Consider the following 14515-nt stretch of genomic DNA (forward strand, 5'->3'; position numbering starts at 1 on the left):
AGTTGAACAGCTCCTTCATCTGTCAAGGCAGCCTCCATGGGCACCCTCTCTCTTCCTTATGAATCAAAGTGGGGCACTGTTTTCCTGTAACCTCTTCAAGCACCACTCAGTATAGCGTCCCACATCCCATGCCCACCCTGGTCAGGATCTCACCCGCTCCCAATCCCTTGTCCAGCAGGCTGATTCCTTTCTAGGACCAGGGACTCCTCCAGTCCTTTCAGACCCTCACCCTATTTGCAATGGTGCTTACTATGTAGAATTTTGTCTTGGAAACTAGTAGAGATGCTTAGGTTTATCATGCATACTTCATTTAGTTTATTGCAAGATAGTCGTGACAAGCAGACCTCACAACATTCATTTCGAAGTAGAGAATCAGGATTAACAATTAGTATGCTAGGTCAGTGATTAGAGTCTTACTGTCTTCAAGTTGGTTCTGACTGATAGCAACCCAAGGCCAGGGTGGTGGTGGCGGTGGCGGTGGCGGTGGCGGTGGTGGCGGCGGCGGCGTGCCATGGATTTGGTTCCGACTCAAGTGACCCTGTACAGGATTTCCGAGGCTGTAAATTTTTACGAGAGCAGAAAGCCTCCTCTTACTCCCACAGAACAGCTGGTAGTTTTGAACTGCTGACTTTGAGGTTAGCAGCCCGATTCGTAACCACTCCACTACCAGAGCTCCTTAAGTCCAGGGTACAACTGCCAAACAGGATCTCCAAGGCTGTGTAGCTCTCTAGGATAATGCGCTGGACCACAAGGTCAGTTTGAGCTGTAAGGTCAACTCAACAACAACAGCAAAATCTTTACAGAAGCAGACTGTCCTATGTTTCTCTTGAGAAATAGCTGGTAGGTTTGAACTACTAACCTCTTGGTTAGCAGCTGAGAGCTTAACATCTGTACTACCAGGGCTCCCGTCTCAATGGCCCAGTCAAGTTGACCCAAATGTTTTTTGGGAGAGACACAATTCACTCTTCACATGCTTCACTTAATTCTATTTTTCTATGTCTTAAGTTCAGAAATTTTCTAAGTCGCATTATAAGTAACTTATGCATCTGTCGTTTGAGATGATTACAGAAGTGACATTGATGTGTGCCATATACAGTGGCTTCCGACCACCAAGCTTTTGGTTAGCAGCTGAGCACTTAAACATTGTGCCACCAGGATTTCTGGAAATGGCATTACAGTCATATATGATTTAAGATACAGATTTACATTACAAGCAGCACTCCCATCCCTCCCCACCTCTTCCTGCCCCCTTCACCCCCACCCCCTTTAGCACAGCCCCTCCCCCTCCCATGACCACACTTGCATTGACCTGCTCAGGGGTCACCCAAAGCACATTCTCACCCAGTCCCTTCTCCTAGGGCCTGCTGTAACTCTGCCCGTGACACGCCCTAGGGTCCCTCCTCCCTGGGATCACTCTTTACTCCTCAGGATCCAAAACTCCATTGCCACAAGGGTGGTATGAGGAGTTGGACACAGTCCATCCACCCTCTGACTTTGGGGCCTGCCCATCTTTCCAAATTTGAGACCCTGGGGGACACTGCCTGGATGAGTGTGGGCAGGACCCAACGCTTGACCTGGAGGCCTGGGTACTTACTGTAGCTCATCCCATGTGTCTCATGAGTGTCCGTGAGCCAGGTATGACCAGTATGCTGGGGACAGGATTTGAACCAGCCACACCATCACCCCCAACCATCCATGCCTGTACCAGGACAGTGAGGCAGAGGAGGACAAGGGAGGTGGCAAAAGGGGAGGCTACCCCAATACAGCACTCTGTATTCAGCTTGGTGCCCTTGGGAAATTGAGAGGAAGTGGGAAGGGAAGGCCAAGGAAGGGGCTGGTGGTGTAGGGTCTAAAGGTCCACTTGAGCTCAGGCTAGCCTCTCCTCTCTCTGGCCAGCCTCTGAGCCTCTGCTCTAGCCATGGTAACCAGTGTGACTCTACAGCTTCATCTTGCTCTGCCTAGGTCCAGGCCTGGCCAGGGTGCCCCAGGAAAGTCTTTCTATCTCCTTTTCCCAAAACTGGCCATTTCCTAGAATAGGACACCTACCAGGAGGTTGTTTTAAACTGGGTGGTATGTGTGTACACTCAACCATTTAAAATGTACAATTAGGTGACACTGAACACATTGGAAACCACCAGCTCTATCTGGTTCTAGAACATTCTCATCACGCAGAAAGAAATGCCCTTGTGCATTAAGCCCCCTGCTCCAGCCCCTGACAACCACTTAATCTGCTTTCTGGCTCTATGCAATTACCTATTCTAGATATTTCATCAGGGGACATATACAGTTCTTGTCCTTTTGTGTCTAGCTTCTTTCTGTGTTGTGCTCTGTGTACCTGTAACAGTGCTTTATTCCTTTGGATGGCTGAATGACAATCCATGGTATGTGGATGTACTACAATTTGTTTAGCCTTTCATCTGTGGATGAACACTTGGATTGTTACCACCATTGGGCTGTTGTGAATCATGCTGTTGTGAACACGTGTGCACACCTATTTGTTTGAACCCTGGATTTCAGTTCTGTAGGGCATAGACCTATGTATGACTGGATCAAATGGTGAGTCTCTGCTTTACTTTCTGAGGTACCATCAAACTGTTTGAACAGCGGCTGCAACGTTTTACATTCCTACCAGCAATGGGTCAGTGTTCCGATTTCGCATTTCTCTACTTGCTTTCCTCTTTAAAAATCTTTAGTTTTATACGTTTAAACTTTATGTGAATTGAGTGAAAGTTTATTGATGTTGTTCTTAGGTGCCATCAAGTCAATACTGACTCATAGCGACCCTATGCACAACAGAATGAAACACTGCCCAGTCCTGGGCCTATCCTCACAATTGTTGCCACGCTTGAGCCCGTTCATGCTGCCACTTTGCTAATCCATCTCGCTGGATCTGACCCTCCACAGCTCTGGTAGCGTAGTGGTTACGAATCGGGCTGTGAACCGCAAGGTCAGCAGTTCGAAACTACCAGCTGTTCCACGGGAGAAAGATGAGGCTTTCTGCTCCCATAAAGATGTATAGCCTTGGAAACCCTGTACAGGGTCGCTATGAGTCGGAACCGACTCCACGGCACATAACAACAACAAACCTTACCAAACATGATATTCTTCTCCAGCGACTGGTCCATCATGACAACATATCTGAAGTATGAGAGATGAAGTTTGGTCATCCTGGCCTCCAAGGAGCACTCTGGCTGTACTTCTTCCAAAACGGATCTAGTGGTTCTTTTGGCAACCCATGGCACTTTCAAAACTCTCAAAAGTATAGAGCAGAGTAAAAATCTTTTATTTTTGTTATGGGCATTGGTGGATATTGTTATTGGGACCAGGACATTTTGAAGTTGATGAGACGGCAACAGATTAGTGGCAAGGCACCCCAGGGACCTTCAGACCAGTTCTAGAAGGTTCCAGGGATTTGGAGCTCACTCTGGATGCAGATGACTGGTCCTCCATCCAGGATGGCATACCACCACAAGTCGGAGCCACTAGTTTCCCCCCTTCAGTCCACCCAACTAACTTGGGACTGCACAGAAGGGTGAAGCCCTCAAGCCCTTCTCTGTGTTTACTAATCCATCCAGGAGCACAAGTGTGGGGGGCTGCCTGTCCCTGAGCCTGCAGCAGGCACGCTCTGGCTAGACCCTGGTGGGTTCTGGGAGCTTTGATGGGGTCATAGGAGAGATGAACCACGGTCTGAGGCTTGGGTCAGTTCTAGGGAGCTCCTCAGTGAGGCTAGTGCACAACACCACATGACTGAGGAGGAGTGTGTGTGGTATGCATGTCCATCTCTATGTGTGTCTGTGTGGTGTGTGGATCTCTGGGTGTGCCTGTGTGGATCTCTGTTGTGCATGTCTGTGTGTCTGTGTGAATCTGTGTATGTCTGTGTGTCTTGGCACTTCCCCATCCACCACCAGCGTGAAGCACCCAGGGCTCTGCCCAGCCCATGAAAACATCAAAGCTAAGCCACGGGCAGCAGCAGCTAAAGGCAGGATGGGGTGGACATGGGGAAATCTGGGAGAGGCTAAGGGTCAAGGTCCCTACAAAGCAAGGGGAAGAGGACCAGTTGGTTACTTTAAGGGTCATACCAGTCATAATTGGCTCCACTTGCTCAGCCCCCACCCCAGGAAGACAGTTAACGGTCTGGCCCCTCAAAGGATAGGCTCCTTCTCATCTCTCCTGTGCTCCACCCTCTGAGCTTGCTCCCTCCCACAGGTGCCTCTGGCATAGGTATACCCCAGGGCTGGCCTAGCACCCCTGAAATTTTCCTTTGTGTAGCTCTGGGCCCTCTACTTCAGACAGGTGCCAGAGGTGGGAAGGTGGGGATCACAGGGCAGGACTTCGTTAGTGCTTGATTATGCTGAGTCTGGGAAGAAGCCAGAGGCCACCGAATGTGACTGTGGGCACCCTGGCCCCCCAGCCTCCTCGGCCTCCTGAGTAAACACCGCAGGCAGCAGCCACCCAACCTCAAAGGCCAGCGGGTGGGACAGAAGCCCAGGGAGGGCGCTCAGCCAGCTCCCAGGATTGGGCCCTGGGGGTAGCAGCGTCACCAGCAGTCACCGCCCCTCCTTGCCGCCAGCCTGTCGACCTGGGCCTGACCCAGCCTGGTGACCCGAAGAGGAGGAAACCCAAGCTCCAGCCCCTCCCTCCCATGGCGTCTGAGGGTCTCGGCCTGCCCAGCCGCCCCCACTGGGCCCTGCACCCCTGCCTCAGCATCCAGCCTTGAACCCCACACAGGGAACAGCAGTGGTCAGATCTGGGATCCGGCCCAGTGAGCACGAGGGGTGGGTCACCGGGTCCCACCTCCCAGACTGAGCCCCAGACAGGCGGGCTCTCAGCCACACACAGCCTCCAAAGTCAATGGCTTCAGTGAGTCCTGCTACTTCGGATCTGTCTCCCATTCCTTGGGACAGTAACAGGGTCAGACCTGCAGACAGCACCCCCACCGCTGGGAGGCAGTTGAGGCTTTGGAGGCATTGAGATCAAAGTTGTGTTCTGTCCTCTGACACCGTTTTCTCTTCACCCCACACTCTGCTTGTATGTTCAGTTGTCTCCTCTCTCCACCCTGGTCTGGCAGCCACCCCTGGCCAGGCCCTTCCTGCCCTCACTGGCAGGAAGGGGGGCATGAACGCAGGAGGCACCCCTGCCTGGACTCATGTGTGACATGTCAGCTGTTGCAAAACTGATGTTATCATAGCTGCTGCTGCTTTCAGCTCCCAAAGGAAGCTGTGAGTCACTGCCCCAGAGCGGGGGCTGCACCCCAAACCCTCTCAAACAAAGGTCCTTTGTCCCTGAGCCCTCCCATGCCAAGCCCACCTGTGTGCACATCAGCTACTGGGGCAGAGGTGGCAGTAGGAACAGACTGCATTGGGTGACAGGACACTGGGACATGCTTCCCAATCCACCCAGACACTTCTCCAGGAGCCAGACTGCAGAGACCCCAGGTTTTAGGAGAGACAGGTACCCTACCTACACACATGCAGTGAATTACTTAATATGGCCTGTCTAGCTTTGTAACTCCTACCAAATGATTGTGTGGGACTATGCAAATAAGGCATACGTGGCCCACAAAGCAAAATGGACAGCTCGCTAATAATGCAAATAAAGTGCATAGCACCCTTGTTGGGGTGTGGCCATGCAAATTAGGTGTGTGGAAGCCTGAAGAGGTGGTTGGTCAGTTTTGTCATGCTGTTAGTTTTAAAGTGAGCCAATCCAGAAGAGGAAATGGGGACCTTATGACTGCCAAGGAAGAAGAGCTATGAGTGAAGGGTGTCCTTTGGACCCAGGATCCCTGCACTGGCTGAGACCCTCCTAGACAGAGGACACAAAGAATTGTAAGACCGAAGATGATGAGAGATGGTGAAAACCAGGAGAGCCACTCAGCACTCTCATACCATGGGATACACCATGATTCAAATCTCCAAAGGAGGTCTCTGGAGGAGTCAGGCGTCTCTGAGCACTTACTGGTAGAGCTAAGGAGTTTCATAACACTCGACTGAGCAGGGCAGAGGCCGAGGGTCAGAAAGAGGTGTCTGGAGGGACAGCTGAGAAGAGGCTGTCCTTACCAAAAAACTGCATCCTATGGTCTGAGTTGTGTGTGACCATTGCTACAAATTATGGAGCCCAGCAGAGAAGTAGAGTGTGCTGTGAGTGCGGCTTTTGGAGTCAGAATTGGTAAAAAGGATGGAGCAAGGAGGCTTGGCTGCCCTCCTCCTCATAGGACTCAGCCTTGAGTGGTTTATGCTGATAATGATCTTCCTACCCCGACTTGTGAAGTGAGAGGTGGTCAGAGGTTAGAGGAGGTTGCTGCTACAATTTTACACACATCACACACGGACACCAGATACAGCCCCTACACATGTGGTCGTATGAGTAGCACAGACACATGTTCACAGCACCTGATGACCCCAAAACTCTCAGGCACCCCCCAGACCATGCCCTGCCCTCAGGGTGCTGCAAGGGACCAGCCCTCTTCCTCTGACACAATTTTGGATGAGAGCTATGGGGTTAGGCCTGGTCACCAGGGTTAGGGCATGTGACCAACTCTTGGGAAAACTCAATGCCTGCCCTTACTCCTAAAGATGAAGTTAGATGTCAGGAAGGACCAGACAGGCCTGGTTGCCGCCCCCCTACCCCCACCCAATGTCCACACCTCTCCTAGGTACCTAAGGGCCCAGGTTGGGGTAGGTGGGCTTCTTTGACAAGCCTGAACAATGTCATTAGTTGGCCGGTACTTCTGGCTCAAGGATATTCCTGCTTGCACCCAAATCCAGGGCAGCACACTGAGGTAGGGGTCCACAACCCAGACCCGGTCACAGCCTGAGACCTGGCACCAGCCTCACTTGAGACTTCAGCAGACAGGAGGGGCCAGCCAGCCTGGTCAGACTACAGCCCTGTGACCAGAGCCAGCCCTGGACAGAGGAGTGTCCTTGTCATGTGACTGGGAGCCCATGAACCACTGACCAACAGCAGCCCTCTCCCCTCACCCCTCACCCCAATCTGGCAGACAGCAGGGGTTGAACTACGGTTCTGAGAAGTTAGCCCTGGGGTCAGGCAGTGAGTCCAGCTCGGGCCTCCGCTGCTCTGGGGCATGGAGGGGTCAGCACATCAGGTCGAGGCTATCCAGCATCATGCCGGTCATTCTGTCTCTGAACCCAGCCTGGCGCCGGGAAATGTCTAGACACTCCAGCATCCCAAAGCTGAGTTTTGAAGCCAAGCAGGTTGAGAGGAAGGAGAAAAGCTCCTCCCCAGCCCCACACACCCCCTAAGACTCCCTAGGACCCCACGTATACCATCCAAAGCAGCAGCAGCGCTGGCCCAGCCAATCAATGGTCAGGCCCCCTCCTCAAGCTGGATGGGCACAGGGCAGAGCTGGGGGCAGACTCAAGGGGCCAGGGTCGACTGAAGATGACATTGGGTTCACCCTCCCGTCACTGCTGCGCCCCACTCCACCCCAACACTGAGTCCTCAGGGCTGACTGCACAGGGTTGGCCTGGGTTTGGGCCACTGCAGGCTACACTCTCCTCAACCCTTTTCAACAACTGTCCAGACAGACCCACCCAGCTGCTCCCAACCCCTGGGGGCTCAGTGGAGACAAGAGATTCCAGGGGAGGAACTGCTAAGTGGCTAATGACCTTGATTAGGAGGGCTGTCCAAAGGGAGGGAGCGGAGGCAGACAGGGATGACAGACAGGCTGGGCTGGCCCCTGGCCCCATGCCTCCATCTGGCCCCACCTCGGTCTGTGCTGGCTCTGATCCCATCTGTCACCTCAGTCCCCCTAGAAAGCAAGACCCCCCTTCTGGGCCAGGACATTTGGTGATGACTATCGTGTAGGGACCATCTGGGAAGTCCCCACAGGGTCCTGGAGGATGGGGCAGTCCTCGGATGAGAATGGTGCCAGCATTGGACCCAGGAAGGAGCCCTGGAAACCCCAATGCTTCGAAACACAGCACCTGTGGCCCAGGATCCAAATCCTCCCATCCGATGCCAGCCAAGAAAGTGCAGCGAGACTAAGACTCAAAGGACTACACGAGCAGGCATGTGGTCTGGCTGCTGACCACCTTGGTCACCGATAAGGGGAAGTGAGAGAAAAACAGCAATGACGTTGTAAGCTAAGTCTGACCTCGTTCAATAGACACCTGTGAACCCAGGTGGATACTTGGTTGGCCAGCAGTATGGCAAGGCCCAGGGACTCCTGCGCCCAGAGACAGTGACATGGCCACAGAGGACTAGAGCAGAGAGTCGTGTCCACCTGATACGAAGTGAGGGGACATGCACAAGAACACCCATACTTTCAGATAGTACCCACTTGACCTGACTTCAATGGCTGATCAGAACTCAACTAGAAGAAAGAAGAGGAAAAAAAGAGTAATCTGCTACAATTTGATGAACTTGACCTATACTTATGGATGTAGTAGCTCAAAAGAGGGAATGATCATTCCCACCCCCTCAGTACGCAGGGTTGACAGGGATGGGCAACTTAGACATTGGCTATCCAAAATGGGGGGGGGGCTACAAAGGCACAAAGTGACTAGCTTACAAACTTTCAAGAGGGGGGTCTAGTTCCAGAGTGGGTGGGGAAGGTAGAATCTCCACTGAGTGGTTTCCAATCTTTTGGGACCAGGCTGATGAAAGGAGATGGGGAGAGTACTCTTGTGGTACAATAGTGAATAATTGCTATCAGGACTGACTGTGAGGGTCAGAAATGTAAAGATAGATGTTTTGTAACAAAATGAGGGGAGTGGTTGATTTTGCAGTCCAGGAGGGAGGTCCCTGGAACCATCAAGTAAGAAGAGCAGAGTGCTGCACCCTACACAGAGAAGCAGTGACACCAGAGATGGAGGCAGAGACGATGACGTGGAGAGATGGAGCAGCTGGGGACTCTGGACTCAGGGAGGGAGAGGGGCTGTGTGCTGACGGCTGGGGGGCAGACTTGCGGGGTGTACCCTTTGGTTATTTGATGATGCATGGAGGGGATTGTAATCATGGTAATGAAATGAAATACAATAGGATGAATGTAACACTGGTGTTCTCCCATGTACACTATCACATAATTCACGATAAAAACTTGATGATAAAAAAAAAAGTGAAGCCCCCAGCAGCCCCTGTCCCCCTCAGCTCCTCCTCATTCAGGCCCCTCCACACCCTGGCACCCATCTGTGGCTCCACCTTCCACCTAGCCCAGTCCCTGCCCTGCCTTCTCCATCAAGCCCAGCTCAAAGCTCCTGCAGCATGCCCTGGGTAGGACCTCCTGGGTAGTCTCAGTGTGCCCTCCTCTTAAGGGTGTGGGGCCTGCTCCCTCTTATTAATGTGTGTCAGAGGGGGCGCCAAGCAGAGGACCTTGCTCCCAAGGCAGGGCCCCTCAGGTGAAGCAGGTCAATGCCTGACTTCTGTCTGACTTGGGTGCCTATGATCATAGCAGGAAGTAGAAATTAAGAATGGCAGAGTTAGCACCCCTTCCCAAGCCACTGCCTCCCGTGTGTCCCTCCCGCCCACGGCCTCCACTGAACATCCCATGCAAACCAGGGGGCTAACAGCCGTCACTGTGAAGCAAACTCCCCCTCTCCAGGTGTCCCATCTAGCCCCTAACAGAGAGGAGGGATCAGAGTAAGGCGGGGTCAGCGGTCAACTATATGGGCCAATGCACAGTCCAAGGCTTGGCTCGGTCAGCAGTCCCATTTCCTCTGCAGAAGGACGTCCTGTGTCCCCAGCAGGTGGAAGGTAATGGCTCGAGCCTGTCTTCCAGCTTCCCCTACCCCTTCTGATCAGACCCTCTGCCCCCAGGGTAAAGGAAGCCCCATCAGTCTTGGAAACAGGGTCTCCACACCCTCCTACCACAGAACCTAACTTCTCTTTACCTGGGGTTCCACAGCCCTCAGTCGCCTGCCTAGGAGCTCAGGTGCCAACCAGAGATGCTATCTCAGCTACTGGAGACCACGGGACGTCCCTGTGGCCAATTTACATTCTTTGTCTGGGTTTGCTGGAGCCAGGAAGGGGAGGGGGTTACAAACCCACAGTATTTGGGCCTGTTGGGTTTGCACACTCCTGCTGTAGTGGTCACCACCTCTGCCCTACTCAGCTCCTCACACCCTGCTGCCCGCACCTATTGCCCACCAATGCATGTGGTTCCCCAGGCTGCAGGTGTAGGGCACTGGGCTCCAAATCTGACCCATAAAGGGCTCCCCATTATGCCTTGTGCCCCACATGAAGACACATCCCCAAACTTGCTACCTGCACCTAGGGTACAGGTGCACCCTCCCCGCTGCCCCCTGGTATGGAGTGATGAGTTGCATCAGGGCACCTTCCTGCTAGCCAATGCCCACAGCCTCCAGTACTGACCCTGAGGGACTGGTTCTCAGGGTCAGGAGACTGTGGGAGGCACCATGTCCTTAGCCCCCAGAGGGTCAGCAATAACCAGGCAGCATTGAGGGTGATCACGGGGGCTCGATTCCCCACTCTTTATTGTCAGGACCACAGGTGGCAACAGACGAAGCAGAGAGATGGCTCCTCCTCCTCAGCGGCCATTCTGGGTTCACAGGCCCAAGAGCAGACCTGAGAAGCTGGAGCCGCTCTGGATGGTGAGGGTAGCACTGGAGCTATTGTCCACGAAGACAGAGGCCGACTGCCCAGCCTAGGGGTGACCCCCCCATGAATGAATGTCACAGGTGCCAGGGAGCCAAGAAGCCACCCCCCAAGATGGGAAAGCCACTTGTGCCCGAGCACACGCCTGCTGTCAGTGCCCCACAGCTGATATGATGTGGGGGTGGGGGCAGTGGCAGCACCCTCCCTGGGCCTCAGGGACCTTCACCGGCTCACCTGCAGCTGTAGCAGTCCCTGCACATGAACCGTGAGGACATTGCTATTGCTCTCCAGGCCTGAGACAGCTTCCAAGGACCTGGGTGAGATCCCGCAGTGACACAGATGAGGGAACGGCAGAACCCCCACTCTGAGGGGCCCACCCAGCCCCAGGTCCAGACCTCCCACCCTGAGCGCCTGACCCACACTCACGTGTGGCGATGACAAAGGGATTCAATGCAGATGAGCACTCGGATGATGTCCCGTGTCCGCAGCCGGGGCCTGCCCCTGAGCTCACTGAGGTCTGTGGAGACGGTCCCATGTGCAGTGAACCCCAGGGAGAGCGTGTAATGGGACAGGGGCAGGGACTTGTGGACACACTGCCTGAGTGCTGCGCCCAGGAGTGATCGCCAGAGTTGGGGAGGGTGGGTAGGAGGAGGCCAAGGGCAGAGCAGACCAAGGAGGACCCCAGTGCCCCATCCCACTCCCACCTCCCAGAGCAGGATCCCCTCAAGAAGATACTCCATGCCCCACCTCCACCCCTGAGCAGGATCCCCAATACCCAGACCCACCTCCCCAAATGGGACTCCTTGGATAGAACTACGCCCCTAACCCTGCCCCTCCTGCTCACCCACATGCAGGCTGGCCGAGAACTGGAAGATGGCGGACACAGGGGCTGTGAAGCGCCCCGAGGCCAGGCTTAGGCCTGAGCCCCGCAGGAAGGCACCCTGGGCTGTAGGCTGTGAGGGGAGGGCATTAGCAAGGCTCCTTAACCCCTAATCCTGGTCTCTCAGCACTCGGAACTCCAGGCCTGACCTTCACCTCATACCTCAGTCTTTAGGCTCTCACTTTCAGGGGGAGGCAAGAAGGGCTGGCAGGGTATCTGTGCCCACTGGGCCTCAAGGCCCCAGTGAGGCTGTACACTGGCCCTAAGACACTATAAGGACCACTACATGGACCCTACTTCCAACTTCATGTACATGGGAAAATGGGTCACCCTCATCTTCCAATCCAGTACCACCATCCCAGACCCCACCCAAGCACTCTAACTCTAGTCATCCCCTGACCCCTTCCAGGTCCCCCCAGCTCTCCTACTTACCACCTGAAAACCTTGTAGCTCCACCAGCGTCTTCTTGTCTACCAACACAGGGCCCTTCAGCTGGCAGTGGAAGGCCTCAGAGACTAGACGCCCGCCGGCCCCATCAGGCATCAGAGGGGCCAGCAACCCCAAGAACCTACGCTCAGTGGCCTCTGTGGGGACAAGGTACAGGCGGCCAGTACGGGTCAGCACAGGCTCTGGGTGGTGGGAGTGGGGAATCAGCAGTGGTCTCACCTTGCAGCAGCTCCTGAAATTCCTGAAGAAGGGCCTCCTGGGTGATTTCGGCACCAGGGGGCCCTGGGGGCCCAGGGGGCCCAGGAGGCCCTGGGGGTCCTGAGAGGCCTCGCTGGGGACAGGCAGAAGAGAAGTGAGGGCTGGGGAATAGGGGCTACTGAGCAGACACCAAAGGGGCCAGGAGGGTGGTACTGCACGGGGACTTACCGACTTCTTGTCCCTGGTTCGGCACCGTTTCTTCGAAACTCCATCATCTGGTCGTCGCACAAAGTTTAGCCATGTCATGTGAGCATCTGAGAACTCAGGCCCCGAGGCCTGGGGCAACTATGGGGGTGGAAGAGTCTAGTTCACTGCTCCAGCCTGGCTGTCCCAAGCACAGAGCAACATCCTTGGGTGCTTTCCAGGCAGGGCAGAATCACCTTCCTGACCAGGCACCTAAAACTCTGTATCTGTCCATGCTGCCCCTCCCATAGTCCAGGGGTCCTGGGTGGCTCACAGGTGAGGGGCTCCTGCTGACCCTGTTCCTCAGCACTCAGGAGACCCAGGGATCTTGAGGGCCAAGGCTGTGGGGAACAGACAGAGGATGGCGAGAAGAGACGGCCCCCATGCCTGGGAAGGACATCTTGGAGCACCACAACTTCACAAGGACTGGTGCACCCTCCTCAGAAAGACCTGGAGGGGCAGCCCCAGTCAGGGTGGGGCAGGATAGGGGAACCGATGCTCAACCAGACCCAGGACGGCGTCCCTGCTTCTCCCTGGGGTGACGGTCCAAAGACAGGGCCCAAGGACTCCACTACCAGCCCTGACCATCCTCAACCTGACCCCTCTAAGCCTGCCCGTCTGGAAAACATGGCCTCGGGCCGATAGGCCGCGTGGGCCGAAAGGCAGGGCAGGCCGCCATGGAGACGCCCTGGGAGGCGGAGAGGGCGGGATCAAAGGCCTCCAAGGCTGGCCAGGGCCTGCCAGGAGCCCTGAGGCCCACAATACTGGCGTCAGTGCCAAGGGCCCCTCCTGAGACCCTGGCTCAAAAGGCAAGGGCCCAGGGTTGGGGCAGACATGGGCTCTAGTCTCTGAGAGACCCTGAGCAGGCTGGGCACATGGTTTATTTGGGACAGGCGCTGGACCACTGCCAGGGTACTCATGGATGAGGAATGCTTGAGGACCCCCAGGAAGCAAGGGGCAGGGTGGCCAAAGCCTCGGCTGCTTCGGATTCCCTACAATGGGTCTAGTGACCCATTTTGAAGGCTGCCCAGGCCCCTCCCCACCCCCACCCACCTTCACAATCATACCCAAGGCCACCACCCCTTGTAGCAGGTTGCTCTGGGCATGCTGGGCATGGAGTTTTAAAGGGTTAATACAGTCCTGGTGGGAAGACCTCCCTCCCCTAAACTGTGAGGGAGAAGGGGGCTCTCTCCCTCCCCAATCCGGCAGGGATGCAAGAAGGGGTGCCCGCAGCAGCCGGCACCCCTCGGAGGCCACGTGCACCCAGCCCGTGCCTACCTTGGGGGAGTCAAGCGACTCCTGGCCGTTGGGGACGGTGACATTGAGGGGCATGGTGCGCTGGTTTGGCTGGCGTGGCCGCTTAGGCTCCCGCCGGGCCCCAACACCCCGGAGGAACGTGAGTTGCGGCCAGAGGAGGGCCACGGCTGCGGCCCACGCCCAGCCCCGCATGGCCTGTGGCTCCCAACACGGGCAGTGACCGGTTCAACGCTGGGACTTGGAGCCTGGTCCGCTCAGGGGCGCCGCAGCCGCAGCGCTGTGTACCCAGAGCCCCTGTGTTGGGGCAAAGCCCCAGGGCGCCCTTGCATGTCTGTGCAGAGACGGCACGCTCAGAAGGCTCCGATCCCCTCCGTCCCCAAGGCCCCCACAGCCGATCGGGTCTGCCCTGGCCACGCCGGCCCAGCCTGCTCTCCACACACTGCCCTCCTGGCTCCACCACCAAATAAATCCTCTGCTCCCTCCCAAACCTTGCCGGCTCCAAGGGGGAGGGCTCACGCGCCGATGATCCGTCAGCCGCCGCCGCCCCCAGGCCGCCCCAGAGGCGCCCGTGAGGGGGTGGGTACCAGGGACCCTCCTCACTTGACCCGAAGTTGGGCGGGGGCTGGGAGAAAACTGGCTGCACCTCCGCTCCTCCAGACCCTCCCTTCTAGTCCTTTAAGAACAGCCCTGCCCCCCACTCTTGCCCGGAGGGTCCTACTTAGTCTGGGACTTGGGCGGGGTCATCAACAGTTAACCTGCCCTACCCCCAGCCCGTCAAGCTCCAAGGTCCAATTTACTAATAACATGAGTTTCCCGCGCCTCCCCAGGTAGGGTGCCCTTGATGACATACTGACAGCCCCCTGCCCCGGCAGCCATGCGGCGCCAGAGAGGCAACAACCTCACAAGCCCCGCCCCTCC

General features: G+C 55.8%; 1 protein-coding gene across 1 annotated transcript; it reads right to left on the reverse strand.

The window, feature by feature from the left end:
• Positions 1 to 10522: 10522 nt before the first annotated feature.
• Positions 10523 to 13789, reverse strand: FAM132A (family with sequence similarity 132, member A). Its single transcript, XM_006871762.1, has 8 exons — positions 13619 to 13789; positions 12326 to 12442; positions 12119 to 12230; positions 11885 to 12036; positions 11417 to 11525; positions 10999 to 11089; positions 10807 to 10885; positions 10523 to 10621 (listed from the first exon to the last, which is right to left on the reverse strand). The coding sequence occupies exons 1-8, from the start codon at positions 13787 to 13789 to the stop codon at positions 10523 to 10525; spliced, it is 930 nt and encodes a 309-aa protein (XP_006871824.1).
• Between the last annotated feature and the right edge of the window lie 726 nt (positions 13790 to 14515).

The sequence above is a fragment of the Chrysochloris asiatica genome, unplaced genomic scaffold (genome assembly GCF_000296735.1).
Source record: "Chrysochloris asiatica unplaced genomic scaffold, ChrAsi1.0 scaffold00173, whole genome shotgun sequence".
NCBI lineage: Eukaryota > Metazoa > Chordata > Mammalia > Afrosoricida > Chrysochloridae > Chrysochloris > Chrysochloris asiatica.